The sequence below is a fragment of the Drosophila teissieri genome, chromosome X (genome assembly GCF_016746235.2).
Source record: "Drosophila teissieri strain GT53w chromosome X, Prin_Dtei_1.1, whole genome shotgun sequence".
Classification (NCBI taxonomy): domain Eukaryota; kingdom Metazoa; phylum Arthropoda; class Insecta; order Diptera; family Drosophilidae; genus Drosophila; species Drosophila teissieri.
The window spans coordinates 7,662,438-7,676,505 of record NC_053034.1 but is presented as its reverse complement, the minus strand read 5'-3'; the positions used below and the strand labels follow the sequence as shown (position 1 = coordinate 7,676,505).

The 14,068-nt window shown below is 51.2% G+C and overlaps 4 protein-coding genes across 5 annotated transcripts; 1 reads left to right on the top strand and 3 right to left on the bottom strand.

Moving 5' to 3' along the window:
- LOC122624628 (pre-mRNA-splicing factor 38B) lies at window positions 1–2,831 on the bottom strand. Of its 2 annotated transcripts, XM_043804288.1 has the most exons (6): window positions 2,672–2,831; window positions 2,452–2,604; window positions 2,247–2,371; window positions 2,015–2,150; window positions 1,100–1,206; window positions 1–1,017 (listed from the first exon to the last, which is right to left on the bottom strand). In XM_043804288.1, exons 1-6 carry the CDS (start codon window positions 2,679–2,681, stop codon window positions 334–336), a joined length of 1,215 nt encoding a protein of 404 aa, XP_043660223.1. In that variant the 5' UTR covers window positions 2,682–2,831; the 3' UTR covers window positions 1–333. The 2 variants fall into 2 exon arrangements, with proteins under 2 accessions (XP_043660223.1, XP_043660224.1); XM_043804289.1 differs by lacking the exons at window positions 2,247–2,371; window positions 2,452–2,604; window positions 2,672–2,831 and having other exon boundaries at window positions 2,005–2,134.
- A 298-nt stretch (window positions 2,832–3,129) lies between these two features.
- Window positions 3,130–5,361, top strand: LOC122624425 (N(G),N(G)-dimethylarginine dimethylaminohydrolase 1). Its single transcript, XM_043803957.1, has 5 exons — window positions 3,130–3,278; window positions 3,782–4,104; window positions 4,168–4,265; window positions 4,447–4,671; window positions 4,766–5,361. Exons 1-5 carry the CDS (start codon window positions 3,244–3,246, stop codon window positions 4,889–4,891), a joined length of 807 nt encoding a protein of 268 aa, XP_043659892.1. The 5' UTR covers window positions 3,130–3,243; the 3' UTR covers window positions 4,892–5,361.
- Window positions 5,362–5,441: 80 nt separating this feature from the next.
- LOC122624223 (adhesion G protein-coupled receptor A2) lies at window positions 5,442–11,785 on the bottom strand. The gene is made up of 3 exons (XM_043803700.1): window positions 11,237–11,785; window positions 10,952–11,170; window positions 5,442–10,889 (listed from the first exon to the last, which is right to left on the bottom strand). The coding sequence occupies exons 1-3, from the start codon at window positions 11,638–11,640 to the stop codon at window positions 5,975–5,977; spliced, it is 5,538 nt and encodes a 1,845-aa protein (XP_043659635.1). The 5' UTR covers window positions 11,641–11,785; the 3' UTR covers window positions 5,442–5,974.
- A 353-nt stretch (window positions 11,786–12,138) lies between these two features.
- On the bottom strand, window positions 12,139–13,899 carry LOC122623899 (putative inositol monophosphatase 3). Its single transcript, XM_043803270.1, has 2 exons — window positions 13,021–13,899; window positions 12,139–12,946 (listed from the first exon to the last, which is right to left on the bottom strand). The coding sequence occupies exons 1-2, from the start codon at window positions 13,547–13,549 to the stop codon at window positions 12,408–12,410; spliced, it is 1,068 nt and encodes a 355-aa protein (XP_043659205.1). The 5' UTR covers window positions 13,550–13,899; the 3' UTR covers window positions 12,139–12,407.
- Window positions 13,900–14,068: the final 169 nt, after the last annotated feature.

Genomic DNA, 14,068 nt, shown 5'->3' with positions numbered 1-14,068 from the left:
AACATTTTAAACAAATAATTTTTGACTTTATTTGCGTAAACACAACTTGGAAACTATTTTATCAGCGTAAGTGTAGTCACAAATTACAAAATATAGCCTTGCTGCTGTGTCTGCGTGTGATTGTGTCTAGATTTAGTGTTAGTTATGGGACGTTTCGGGGCTTCGGAGAGTGTTTAACCTGAGTAAGAAGCGCAACTGACGACCGCGGCTTCCAAAGTGTAGATAGGGGGTTGACAAATAAAAAAAAGTGTAGTACTATGTGGTGAAACAAAGTTAGTTAGTAACAGAACAACTTGAGAAGGAGGAGGCTTGTTTGGTGGGTTAAATCGGTCTTCACCGATGACGTCGCTCCCGCTCTTCATAGTGTTCGTTGTGCCGGCTCTTGCTGCTCCGCTCGTAGCCACCGCCGTCCCGCTTGCGCTCGTGGCGTTCGGAACGGTGGCGACTTCGGCTGCGACTTCTGCTGCGGCTGCGCGAGCTTTGTCTATGCTTGTGCTTCTTCTTGTGCTTGCTGCGATGGCGATCGTAGTCCTTATCCTTATCCCGCTCACGATCTCTCTCCCTTTCCCGCTCGCCATAAGGCATCTGTGGTGGCAGCGGCGCCGGTGGGTAGTCTTCGTAGCCACCGCGACCACGGCCGTAGGACGAGCCAGACGCGGCAGCATAGTAATCACGATCGTCATGATCGTTGCGGTAGTTATTCGGTGGTGGGTAGGCGTTGGATCGGGACCCGGCATTTCCACCGCCACGACCGCCGCTTCCACGCTCTACGCCTCCCTCCGGATACTCCTGGTAGTCCGCATCCTGACCAGCAGCTCCAGGGCCACCACCAGTGCCCTGGCCCGCCGTGGACCGACCCGTGCACAACTGGTTGACGGTCAGACCCTGCTCCCTGCAGTATTGCTCGATCCTCTTCTCGATCTGCTTCTGTATCGGCACGGGGATGCGCGGAAAGAGTGTGGAGAACCAGTCCAGCTTGGTCATAAACTGGTAAACCATCTGTCCGATGGTTAAGACCTGCAAATAGCTGAGTTAGTGCCAAGTTCTATCAACGGAGTGCTGGGGTTCGTGTGATTGGTGGCTCATACAGTTGACTCACCTGGCCGCCGCCCGCCTTCACGTCGATCTCCTCCTCGTCCTGCAGATAGTCCTCATACCAGTCATACAGGTCACTCGGCGGCTGTGTGTATCGCAAGTACATAAAGCCTGGGGCATGGAATAAAAATGAGACACATGGGATTAAAACAGTCTCAAGGAGTAGAACTTGTGGTTGGCCACAGGGGGAAATGAGTTTCATGGTAGAGTGGCTCGATTTGTTTGACGGGAATATATTACTTCATTTGAAGCCTATTAATTTTTGAACAATTTATGTTTTCAATTGGAGGGAAAGGTCATTCTGACAAAACAAGGAGTTTTCTTTTGGTAAAATATAAAATAATGAACGTGGTATATAGCATTTAATCGAATTAAATAATTACGCATACAATTGCTAGGGAGAACTTAGCAAAATCATGCAAATAATTGACTGATAATCAAAAGAACAAAATTAAGAGGTAAATTACCAAAGACTTCGACCTTTTCCTTTGAATTTCTGGAAAAACAAGGATTGAAGATTGTGATTTAAGTCGAATAAGTTTGTATGGATTTGTGCATGCTTAATGAACTGTTCCGGGAATTGCAAAACATGAATAATTGATAAAATAAATTATTTGCAAGTAGGGTAAAGATTACCTTCACAGGCAGATGTAAGGAGATGCTAGGTCCTCTTCTCGCAAAAGGCACAACTTGAAATCGAAAAGGAAACGTGATTGTTGTTCAATCCATAGAATACCGTCCACCAAGTTTCTCTATTACAGTTTGCAACCGTCCAAATCGACCCACCCTTTTTTTCTTTTTTTGTTCATTTTTGGGGTGATGTATGGTGTGGTTTGGTTTCGTTTTTGGTGAGCTGAGGGAGCAGGAGCAAGCGACGGCATATGTGACGGCTGAACTCATGCGACTTACCAACACCTACCTAGTGCCCGGATGTAGGCCGAGTCTGTGTGATTGAGCAGTCCGTTAATCTGCTTCCGGGTCAGCCGCAGCGTGTATAGCTTGTAGAGCAGGCAATATGCCGTGGACACAATGCCGCCGGCGCCAACGCCTCGCACCTAGAAAGGATTTTGGATACCAAAAATGAGTACATACATTCACACATTCCGTAAAGCATCGCCAACGATTAGCGCTACATTTCATAAACCACTCACACCGCCGCACATGCCCGTCTGTCCGGACGTTTTGCGGGATCCGCGCTCCCAGGGTTCCATGTGCTTCACCTGGTAGTAGATCTCGTCGACCACTTCATGGTAGGTTTTCAGTTTAAACAAATGTACTGTATTGGGTAGAAGAAATAAAAAAAAAGGCGGGTAAGTGTGAAGGCTCACAACAGCAGGAGATAAGATATGAATGCACCTTTGAAGTAGCTGGAGCTCTGGATGTTGGCCAGGATCAGGGGATTCAGGTTCATCGAGTTCTCGTTGCCCCAAAAAGGCAGCGTGTTGTGCTGCTTGCCCACGCCGGCCTTCTTGCCACCGCCGCCGCCGGCCGAAGATGACGCCGAATAATCTGCACGAGACAAGACGCCGCCATCAATGAAACGCTCGCTGGGATTGGATTCACTGTTCGCACTTACCTTCGTCCATGCCTACTGCTCTTTCACGATTGGGCGCATCAATTTCACGGCTGCCGTAGGATTGTGCGCGCGGGAAAACGCGGAAAATGCACGCACAATTTGCAATTTACATGCGAGAAAATGCCCAAATTGGCGATGTGTATGCGTTAGCAGTCGTTATCGGAAGCGTTATCGATATCGCTAGAGCGGGCTATTTTTGAGGTCACTTCTGCGTTCGTGATCGTTCACCTAGAGTCACGTTTTTAAATTTAATTATATATACATATAATATAATATAATTATAACTAATTATGGAAACATATTTGGTTTCCTTAATTTATATTTATAATTTGTAATCATCCAATAATATTGTGTGTAGTGCTACATTACTAAGTTGTACAACAACTTTGAAGTATTTCCAGTGACTTGCAGAGTGACCAGAGCGGCAAAAGAATTGCCTTTATTGGCATTCGCAACGAGGTCACACTAAGCCCAACTGAATCCAATCCGAATTCCCATCTTCGCATCCGCAACTGCATCTGCATCTGCACTCCGCCGCCGAGGACGAGCACCCAGTGGCCAATCCGCCGACCATGTCGCCCAAGTACACACATGCGATTGTGGCCAGGTGAGTGGTGTCCAGAGCCGCTGGAGCTCGGCAATTGGCGAATCCGGAGGAGGGAGTGCCCCAGTGGCGCGGAATTAGGTCACCCAACCAACCGTTCGTGGGTACACATGCCAGTGGGTGGGGCTGCACCTTCCAAGCCGCCCAATCCCTAGATCCTGTATTGGATGTATTCAACACTATCTGCTATTGATATATCCATACTATTTGCTGGTCATCCAAATGTATCCTATATAGTTTATGTTACTGTTTTATTGGACCTATTGACTTCTCTTACTTAAAGATCCTTCCTGTTTATAAAGAATTTCGTTATTTACTTGACATATTCTCTAATAAAAACCAGCGATTAAGATTCCCACAATAATTAAGCAATTCTTAAGCAAACAAGCCATACTTCTATAAGGAGTATTCCCCATAAGTACCCTACTCACTCGCTTATCCACTCAGACGCTCTTGTATTCTCGCCGCAACTAATAGATCCATTGTTAACCGCTTTAAATCCGTAGAATCTCCGATGCCCTGCTGGAGAACGGGGAGTTCGACGTGCAGCTGGCCAAGCAGCAGCACGAGCAGTACTGCACCCTCTTGAGGAGCATTGGCCTGGATGTGATCGAACTGCCTCCGGATGACCAGCTGCCCGAGGGCGTCTTCGTCGAGAACAGTGCCGTCATCTGCAACGGAGTGGCCCTGATCGGAAGATCGGAGCATGCCAAGCGACGTCGCGAGGCCGAGAGCATGGCCATTATCCTCAAAAAGGAGCTGGACATTCCGGTCATCGAGATCGAGGATCCGCATGCTCAGCTCGATGGAGGCGATGTGCTTTTCACGGGTATGTGTTATAAGAAGAAATCCTATGTCCTATATTTAATAAGCATTATGTTTTTTATATTAGGTCGCGAATTCTTCATTGGCATCTCCAGTTTTACCAACGAGGAGGGCGCCCGGGCGGTGGCCATGGCCTATCCCGAATATCCAGTGACGCCGATACGGGTATTGTTATAATAAAACTAAAACTATTAGAAGCTTTGTAGACTATCCATAAGGATAGATATTTAAATCAGTAACCATCTGTGAGCAGATCTTTTGGATTGTCTATTTAGCACGTTCCCTTTGTACACCGCCCATTTGTATATGTATGTACTGCAAGCACTCATTCAATCATTTCATTCAGGTCAACGGCACCAAGAGGCTGAAGTACTATGTGACCATGGCGGGACCGGATGTGCTGTGTGTGAGCAGTAGCCCCACCTGCCAGGAGATCGTGAAGCGGATGGAGCGGGAGGCCAGCTTCACCTATCAGAAGCTGACTCTGCCCGAGGAGAGTGCGGCCAATATGCTGTACATCAACGGAACGATCGTACACAGATCGCCGACGGAAATTCCAGAAGCCTACAAGGTCAGCATCATTCGGTCATTTGGTCATTCGGCCAACCCCTTTCTAATTAGACCCCATGCTAATTGAAATCGTTGTATCATTGTTTTTCGCGCAGACTTTAAAAGAGAAAATCGACATTCCAACACGCAACATAAATATTAGTGAATTTAGCCAATACTCCAGTGGTCTGACCTCGTCGTGTTTGTTGCTGCGACGCTGGAAGTCCATACGGAGCTTGTGAATCTCTGGGAGCTGAGAGGATCACCTGACCGGAGTGAGAAGCATTGCCATGAGAACCATGCACAACAGGCCCAGGGAGCAGGATGCATTCCCTGCTCTGTCCAGGCATCAGCAATATCGTATTATCTTATTATAGTTTATACACATCTCTTGTTATTGTTACAAACTAAGATTAAACCTTTAACGCTAATCAAACTGATCGTCGCAGTGATGCCGGTGATGTTACTTTCCAGCCCATTGTTACCCTTATGTGTTGTGTAATTTAATCAGAGTTTGAAAGCATCATCATCGTCGTCCAGATGCTCGGCATTCCTCACTCACACTCCATGACGATGTTGAACGGATATCATTGTATTAATATGGTAAAATTGCTATTATGAATTGTATCTACTTTACAAGTAGTTTGTTGAATGTGTTCACTGTCTGTCCTCGAAATAAATGCAACATTTGTAATCTCTTTATAAACTTGAAGATGCCTCTGAATGTTTTAGTTATCGTTGCGAAAATCATATGGGAAAATCATTATGTCTGTTAAACAAAACGCCAGTTACTTTAAGTGAACATTTCATTTATTTATATCTAAATATAAACTTAGCCTACATTTAAATGCATTTTGCTTTATCAGAATTTAAAACTTATTCAAATGAGTGTAGGACTTCGGGTGGGGGTGCGGTGATGGTTTTTTGGACATTGTAATGAATGATCAATAGCCAAAGGACCAGCTAGTGGACTCTGGTTGGATGAAGCTTTCTCCGGTGAGTGTGAAACTTGGTGATCTTTGTGGAGTAATACTAGTCATAATAAATAGGGAGTCCTTACTATAATTACAAGTTCAGTTAGCTGGGTTTTGAGTGGGCGAACTTAAAATATATGCACTTTGGATATATATATTATATACATATATATCGGCGAGTGTCAGTGGGTTGGGTACATAACTTGGTACTGAAATACTTTGGAACTGGCACGTGAATCTTTCGGACTGCCGGCCAAGCGGGGAGGCGGGTGGGTTGGGTGGTGTTGGTGTTATACATCTTGTATATATATTCTATATACAACTAACTAGGTGTGGGCTGGGTAGGCCGAGCTAGCTGGGAAAGGGGCGTGGCTCGTTGGCCGCCCTGGGATCGATGTACGAGATCACGCTGCTCTGGCTGCTGTCGTCCTCTATCGTCTCGTTGAGATTTTCGTTGTGGGAATTGCTCAGTGGCTTCGCATCCATCTCCATCTCCTTCTCACGATCGCGCTCTCTTTCTCTTTCGAAACGCTCGACGGCCTCCTGTTTGTTCCTCAAGGGACTGCGGCACTTGATGGCCTCGTACAGCTCGTCAATGGAGGTGTCCTGGTCATGATCGTGATGGTGGTCCTGCTCGCCTTCTCCTGTCACCCGCTCGCCTCCCGTGGCGGCCACAAACTCATCGTCGAACTCGTTGAGCACATCCACATCAGCGTCGCTGGCATTGGAGGATTGATAGCAGCGGAAATCATCGGTTAGCGTCAGATTCAGATCGTTGTCCGCCTGGGGTGCGTACAGTCCATGGCTTCGGATGCTGATCTCCGAGTTTTGGTAGTTCAGATCGCTCTCGTTCGTCGGACTGCCAGAGAGCAGGCGACCATCGTCCTCCGTGTCCACCGTAGCCGCCGGATGATGCCCCTTGAGCTGACTGAGATTGCTGCTGGAGCAGGAGTAGATCTGACGCAACTGCTGCTCCTCCAGTGTGCTGGCCTCGTTAACGGACAGCTGGCTGGACTCTTGCTGGTCGCCCAGGTTGTCCAATCCGGGCGCGTTGACACCAGCACCTCCACCACCAGCCAGCATTTCACTGATATTGTTCAGTGACTTGGACTGCTGCTGCTGACTGAAGCGGATGAGCACACTGGGAAAGTCGTCGTCCAGCTGGATGCTGTTGCTGGTGGTAACCTGCAGCGAGCTGGACACGTATATCTCGTGCTTCTGCAGGAGCGGCTCTTCCAGACTGACCTCCGGCAAGCCCAAGCTATTCATGGCCTCCAAGCTGGGCTGTTTGACGGGCGTGGAACTCATGGGCTGATGGGACGATCCTCGATTTCGGAACAGGCTGCTCATACCGCTGGCTGGTGGCAATGTATTGGCATACAATGGAGCATGTTCGTCCAGGGAACTGGCGTCTTCCTCCTCCAGCTCATGCTCCGGTTCCTCCATCGTCGCCGGCGCCTGAGCGTGCTCCTCCTCCTCCTCCTCTTCGTCGTCGTCCAGCTCGTGCAGCGTTTCGTCCAACAGTGATGGTGTTCTAGTGCGTCCATTGGCTCTCAGTTTGATCACCTCATGCTGGGGTGTCAACGTCTCCGGGATGTTTGTGTAGATGTTGGCCTGCATGATCTTGGACGCCGACGAGGCGCTGGCGGGCACAAAGCGTTTGAACTGCATCGAATCCCCGCCAGAACTCATGCCGCCCATATTGCCGTGTTCCTTGGGAGCTCCAGCCATGGGCGAGCCCTGATTCTTGTAGTGCAGATTGGTGTTGTTTATCTTGCTGCCGCCGGCCAGCATTGTCATGGCATTGTGGTGCCTACTGTACAGCTGCTCCGAGCTGGCATCGCTCAGGCTGTGCTGGCTGTGGAGCTGCATTTGCATTTGCATCTGCAGCTGCATCTGCGGCATTGTCTGGCGCTGCAGCTCGAAGTTGTTCCGCTTGGCCAGGCGCTTCTGCTTCTTGAAGAACTTTCGGGCCACGTTTATCTGATTGGGATTGTAGAAGATCTCCGCCGACGGTATGAGGTCGTGACTGGAACCATGGAGCAGGGCGTTCAGGCTGTGCGGCGGCACCGGTGCTCCCACTGAGCCAGCAACTCCGCCAGCTGCGGCACCACCTCCTACTGCCCCCTGCTGACCGCCGCTGGTGTTGTTAATTATAGTTACGCCGCCAGCTCCGTTGGCCTGAAGCAGCTGCTCCTGCTGACTCCTCGTTTGACTCCGCGTCTGGCTGCGCATGCTCCGCGAACACTGGCTATTCGAACGCGAACCCGCCGAGTTGTTGGCCTCGTACAAGCTGCCGGGTCCGGGATTCGCCTTATAGGCTACAATCGAGTTGCTGATCATTGCCGTGCCGGGTCCAGGCATCATGCTCGATGGGTGAGCACCGCGCGCCTGGCTGCCATTGTTGTAGGTGACCAGTTTGGCGGGCATGCTGCGTCCGTCTCGGCCCTGCGACCAAGCCTGGCGCGCATCGTTTCTGCTTAGGTTGTAGAAGATCAGCAGGAAAATGCCCAGCACCGAACAGCAGCCGGCGAAGGATAGCACATACAGCTCCTGGCCACCATTCACGTAAGCAGCGGCCGATAACCAGGCGCCGGCATACAGGACGAGGAAGATGAAGTGACCACGCAAATGCGAGAGATTCGAGCGTTCGAAGTCGTCGACAATGCTGCTCAGGGGATTGCTCAGCGTGCTGTACTGCTCCTGCATGTGATCCTGCTCCTTGCGACCACCATGATTGCCGGAGCCGCCTCCGACCGCCGCTGTGGTGGCACTGCCATTCGCATCCAGCCAATCCAGATCGATGTGCTCCGTTGCCTGCGTATTGTTGTCCGAGTACTGGCGATTCTGCTGCTGTTGCATTTGCAGTTGCAGCACATTCACCGCCTGCTGACTCAGCTGATAATAGATGCACAGTGCCAAGATGCCGCAGAAGATCACAAGAATGACGGCTGGCACCAGGAGTGCATTCAGTGTGGTGGAACTGTGCAGGAAACAATAGTCATAGGTTGCGTACTCCGACAGATTCACGGCACTGCTGATGCCGCAGATGAGCAGCGCGATGCCCCAGCCCACCAGGTAGATGCCCAGAATGGGTTTACGCTCTCGCTCCCGCTGCGGCTCCATATCCTGACCGGCGCACTGTCCCTGGCCGGATGTTGTCGTCTTGGTCAGTCGCTTGTACATGCTACTCAGGCTCACACAGACCCACAGCAGTACGCACAGGCCGAGGTAGTGCATCAGCAAGCCCAAGAGACGGCACTGCGGCTGGCTGGCCGTCTGGTAGATGCCCAGCGAGAAGGCCAGAGCCAGTGCACCCAGGGCCAACCAGGTGTTGACCAGCGCATGCCGCTGCACCCTGTTGATTCGCACAGCTCTGCCGAATACAGCAAAGGTCACCGCGTTGAAGGCGCAGCAGGCGAAGAGTAGACCGCATCCCGCATAGACTGCAGCTGGTGGATGTCGGAAACGTGCGCCCGACTCCTCGCTGCGGAAGTCATTCAGATACCGGCTCCTCTGCAGCAGGCCATAATAGCCAGTGCGACTGCAACTGAACATGACCAGCGTGCGATGCTGGTAGTGCTGTTGGCAAACGCTCGTCTCCCAGCGCTGCTCCTCCGCGTCCCACCAGGCGGGCTGAGGCGCACTCAGTGGATTGTGATACGGGTGAGCGCGCAGCATCACTGTAACTCTTTGCTGGTACACATCCGCCTCCGGATCCAGCTCGTTATCGGCCCTAAACTGCAGGGCCTCCCCTTCGCTGCTGTACGCCAGTATGCCTATGATGGCGGAAGACAGGGATTCATTGTGGCTTCCTCGCAGATTTGGCAACAGTTTCCCATTCCTGTGCAGCGAGATCATCAAGCGGAGACTGCGAATGGCCGATGTAGTCGGCAATGATGTGGTAGAGCTGTTTCCAATCACGCTGTAGGGCAGCTGGATGGCGGCATCGATATCGCCATGCTCATACATCGGTATCGTATCGTTGGCACTGTTGCACTGAAAGCCCCGCGGACTTTGCTCCAGCCAAACGCACGAGAGGCTTACGAAGGCGTCCAAGCTGATGTTAAAGAACTCGACGAATAGGTTGCGTTGCTGGGCCAGCGATCCCCGCCAGGGCATCATCTCCGCCGGCAGCGGTTCCGCCTGGGTGCTGGCCAGGGCCAGGCGCATCGCCGAGGATTCCACGACGTGAAGCAGCCGCTGGCCAGTTCCCTGCTCGGATTGCGCGGCTCGAAAGAGATGCGCGGGAAGGTTAAGCAGTTGCGAAACAATGTCCATCAGCAGATGGCTTATCTCTTGCTGCTGCTGCGGCTGCTCCAATTGATCCAAGTACTTGACCAACGTGCGTGCAATGTACTCCAAGTCCATGGGATCTCGTATGCGATTCAGCTGCGTCTGCGCTTGCGTAAAGTTGTGCAAACGTCGTGCAATCTCCAGAGCATTCTGACCCTTCGTCAGCGTGAGATTCACCTTGGCAAACTGCTCCAGTATGCGAGTCGTCTCGCTGACGTACACACAACTTTCCGTATCCAAGTTCAGCCACTCACCCGACGGTCCGCACTCATGCGACGCTTGCCGAGCTTGCGTGGCATCGCTGGGCTCCTCAACGCACTCCTGCAGCACTGTCTCGCCCCGCATCGTCCTGGGCCAGTGGTAGGTGCCCTTGTTGGTGTGCACCACACGAGCTTCGCAGTAGAGTGTACCCTTGGCAACCACATGCAGAACGATGGCCTGCGATAGATTCGCCTGCTGGCTGCGCAGCGTACAATCCCACATGCCTGTGTGATTCTGGGTTAGGCTGCCGATGCGCAGGATCGACTGCAGGATGCCCGAGTCCGTGGAGTGGCGCGTCTCCAGGTTGACATCTCCAAAGACCTTGGTGGGATCCTGGTAAATAATATCCTCGGTGGAGTTTTTGGCTCGTATCTTTTCCGACCAACCCCAGAACACATAGGCCTTCGTGGGCAGATCCTCGCTCTCCCGGGGCACACCAATGGCAACGCGTGGTGCGTGGCACTTCAGCTGCAGTTCATCGCCCTCAAAGGCCACCTGATTCTGGCTGGGAATCAGCTCGAGCAACGGCTGCAGCAGCGTCTCACAATGGAAATCCTTTCCCACGCGCAGCTTCTTTAGCGGCATACCTCGAAAGTTGCCGGGCGATTCGCACTTTGGGGGCGGCTGGAGGCGCACTTCGCGGCTGCTCGACCAGGCAATCAACCATATCAAGCCGCAATCGCAGGCCAGGGGATTTCCAGACAGATCGCTGTAAGAAGGGGAAATCAAATTTGACTGTCTTCCAAGGATTCGAATGGATATTCAACTTACAGCAACTTAAGCTTGGGCATTTGGTCGAAGGTGCCCTCGTAGATGTGGCTAATGGCATTGCCGGCCAGCTTCAGCTTCTCCAGATGCGCCAGACTATCGCCGAAGGTGTCCTTGTCCAGTTCGGTCAGCAGATTGAACGACAGATCCAGGCGCTTGAGTTCCGTAAAGTTCCTGAAATCCTCGGCGGTAATCAGTGCAATTGCATTCTTGCTGGCATTGCTATAAGAAAACAGGGAGTTTTATTCATTTCGGAGGAACGCAAGTGGAAGCTATCGAGTCACTTACATGCTGACTATACTGGTCACATCCTCTCCAAAGTCCAGCTCCCGCCAGTTGGTCAGCTGCTGCTCATCGCAGCGAATCTTAAGGCTGTGTATGTTTTCCGCTGTACTTCGGCAGCTGCATTTCCGGGGGCAAGATGACGCCGCTCCTGGGCCCGTGGCGATGCCCGATTCCGGATTTTGGGGCAGCTCCGTATCTGAATGCGTCTGCACCGCCTGGCCCCCCTCTGCTGCAGTTGACGTCGCGGTCGCCGTCGCTGTCGACGTTGGCGTCAGATTTAGGAAGAGCAGCAACAACAGCAGCAGCAACGGTAGAAGGGGGAGGGGGAGTGGCAGCGGTGGACTGCTTGCTGAAGGAGGAGGAGAAGGGGGACGATCTCCACGCCCCTCTTTCGTTTGGCCGCCCATTTGGATCGATGCGATTGATTACATGCCGGGCGCAGGCAGCGCACATTTAATTAACAATTACCGATTTAAGCAAACGCATTATAAACAACAACAATAATACACTGCGCTTTTTTTTAGTTTATACAAAAAACTGCTACGCTCAGTGTGACCGTTGAACGAGCGATAAATAATACCGCCCGGCTGTCAAAAATACCGAATATACAATGGTTCTTGCTCATTTACAGCATTACACTGCACTGGCGGTATATCGATAGTTGTGCTTAGTAGTGTGGTGTGGTTCGTTACCTGGCTAGTTATGGTGCAGAACTCAACTATTTAAAAACTGATGTTTAATTGAAAAAAAACATATTAAACAAATTATGAATATTCCTAAACCTTCGAGTCTCTCTCTTACTTAAGCTAGTTAATTGGCTTAATTAGGCATACATTTTAGACGCACTTAACTTGGAAGCCAAAGAATAAGTCTACACCCATTTAATGTACCGAAAAGGGCGTGTGTTCAATTTAAAATAAGTTTATTTAGAGCCAACTGGGCGGTTTGGTTTGGTCCGGGTTCATGACCCCGTCGCGCCGCCGCACAACCAACGTAATTATGCAAAAAAAAAGAAGCACACGCACAAACACTGAGATTACGAAAAACAGGTTTCCTTCTTTAAAACTTAGAGCTATTTTTGAATGCTGCCTAAACGATCGGTGAGGGGGAATGGTGGTTTCCTCTGGAGGGGGTAGAATCTAGGGGAGCTAGGGTTCTAAGAGCTGGCCAACCTCTACGCCAGCTTGCCATTGTGCGCCTCGCGATATTTGGACAGCTTGTCCATGTACTCGTCGTGCTGCTCCAAGGTGGCCAGCAGGCCCTCCGAATTGACTGGCGATTCCTCTGGTCCGTAGTTAATCAACTGGTCGTTCAGCGTGGTCATTGTGCCGCCCAACGCGTGCAGAATGGCATCGCCGGCACAAATGTCCCACTTCTTGATCTTGGACGTGTGCAGATAGGCAGTGGCATTGTTGGCCACCACCTGGAGCACCTTGTAGCCAGCACCCGCCGCCGTCAGCAGGCTGACATTCTCGCCAAAGATGCCCCTCGCCAGATCCTTGGCTCCCGCCGTATGGGATCGCGACACTGTGATGATGGGCGCCGGATTGTTTGGCGAATGCTGCGGATGCAGATTGGACAGGTACTCGGACATCGAGTTGCCCACCCACGCCCACGCTGTTTGCCCATTGAAGGGGCTGTGGATCACGCCGATGATGGGCCTGCCGGCCACCGCCACGCACACCATGGTGGTCACGTACTCGTACAGCTCCTCTGTGGATTAAAAAAAAAGAAGATTTAGCTCCAGAACAGATATAGTTCACATGCCATGAGAAAGGCATCCTCACCGGTGAACTCCTTGGTGGCATCCAGCGGATCAACCCAAACAGTGACATCCTGCGCATTGACGGTCACATCCGGAATCTGTGCGGTTTCGTGGAGGACCGTTGGATCCAGATCATAGCCGTGCGCCTGTTTGCAGTGCTCCTTGTCCTCCTCGGAGAAGATTTGTACGCGGGGAAAGATTCGCTGGAGGCCCTGTTTCATCACACAATGCGACCTGCCGTCGGCATCCGTGAACGGATCATTGACGCCCTCGTCCGTCTTGCCCTTGCTGCGCTCCTTCAGCTGGCGACTCCGGGCCACGTCCAGAACCTCGAGCCCGCCACGCTGGGCGGCCTGTATGGCGGCAATGAGCATCTTGCGGAGATTGACGCGGCTGGGATTCTCACTTCTTAGCATGCCGTAGATTGCCGGTCGCTCTTCCTGGTGAAAATTGAGGAAGTAGACCAGGACAATGGTCAGCAGGATGGCCACAATGGTGGCCGGCAGCCGGTTGATGCGAATGGAGCGTCCGTTCATCTTGGCCTCGCTCATGGATCGCCAAATTTCTATATATTTTATCTACGTTATACTAGTATTCTATATATTCTATATATGCGTGTATCAGTGTGCTGTCGTGTTTGCCAGATCACCACATTGAGATCAACCAGATGCTATCTTGAAAAAACCCTCGCAAGAACTGAAACGAAAAACACTTGATGGCGCGTCGGTGGGTGAGGACGGCGGGGGCAGGGGGCACAGGTGTTTCTTTCTGCTCTTTTGTGGAGAAGGGGGGAGCACAGGTGAGCTATGCTCGGTGCCGATCTATTCTATTCAACGTCCACGTTGCGCGTTTTTCCCCCAAAAACAGCCCCAAACAAAACCAAACAATAACAAACTAGAGTTGGAACTGAGTCGATAGGCCCTATCGATACAATCCGAACAGCAAAGCTATGTGAAGCTCAATAATTGTAAAGATCAGTGGTTTTACCTTAATTACGTAAATAATATACTGACATTAAAAGCATGGATTCGAATAGCTTGACCCCAACTCAGTCAAAAATATCGATGGCC

Excerpts from the sequence above, each read along its gene's own strand:
- LOC122624628 (XM_043804288.1), bottom strand. Across the intron at positions 1,207-2,014 it reads GGCCTACATCCGGGCACTAG|GCTTTATGTACTTGCGATAC; the intron begins GTAGGTGTTGGT and ends TCCATGCCCCAG. Across the intron at positions 1,018-1,099 it reads TGAAGGCGGGCGGCGGCCAG|GTCTTAACCATCGGACAGAT; the intron begins GTGAGTCAACTG and ends AGCTATTTGCAG.
- LOC122624425 (XM_043803957.1), top strand. The coding sequence starts at position 3,244 with ATGTCGCCCAAGTACACACATGCGATTGTGGCCAG. Across the intron at positions 3,279-3,781 it reads ACACATGCGATTGTGGCCAG|AATCTCCGATGCCCTGCTGG; the intron begins GTGAGTGGTGTC and ends TTAAATCCGTAG. Across the intron at positions 4,672-4,765 it reads AAATTCCAGAAGCCTACAAG|ACTTTAAAAGAGAAAATCGA; the intron begins GTCAGCATCATT and ends TTTTTCGCGCAG.
- LOC122624223 (XM_043803700.1), bottom strand. The coding sequence starts at position 11,640 with ATGGGCGGCCAAACGAAAGAGGGGCGTGGAGATCGTCCCCCTTCTCCT. Across the intron at positions 11,171-11,236 it reads GTGACCAGTATAGTCAGCAT|CAATGCCAGCAAGAATGCAA; the intron begins GTAAGTGACTCG and ends GTTTTCTTATAG. Across the intron at positions 10,890-10,951 it reads ATGCCCAAGCTTAAGTTGCT|CGATCTGTCTGGAAATCCCC; the intron begins GTAAGTTGAATA and ends CCCTTCTTACAG.
- LOC122623899 (XM_043803270.1), bottom strand. The coding sequence starts at position 13,549 with ATGAGCGAGGCCAAGATGAACGGACGCTCCATTCGCATCAACCGGCTG. Across the intron at positions 12,947-13,020 it reads TGCCACCAAGGAGTTCACCG|AGGAGCTGTACGAGTACGTG; the intron begins GTGAGGATGCCT and ends TTTAATCCACAG.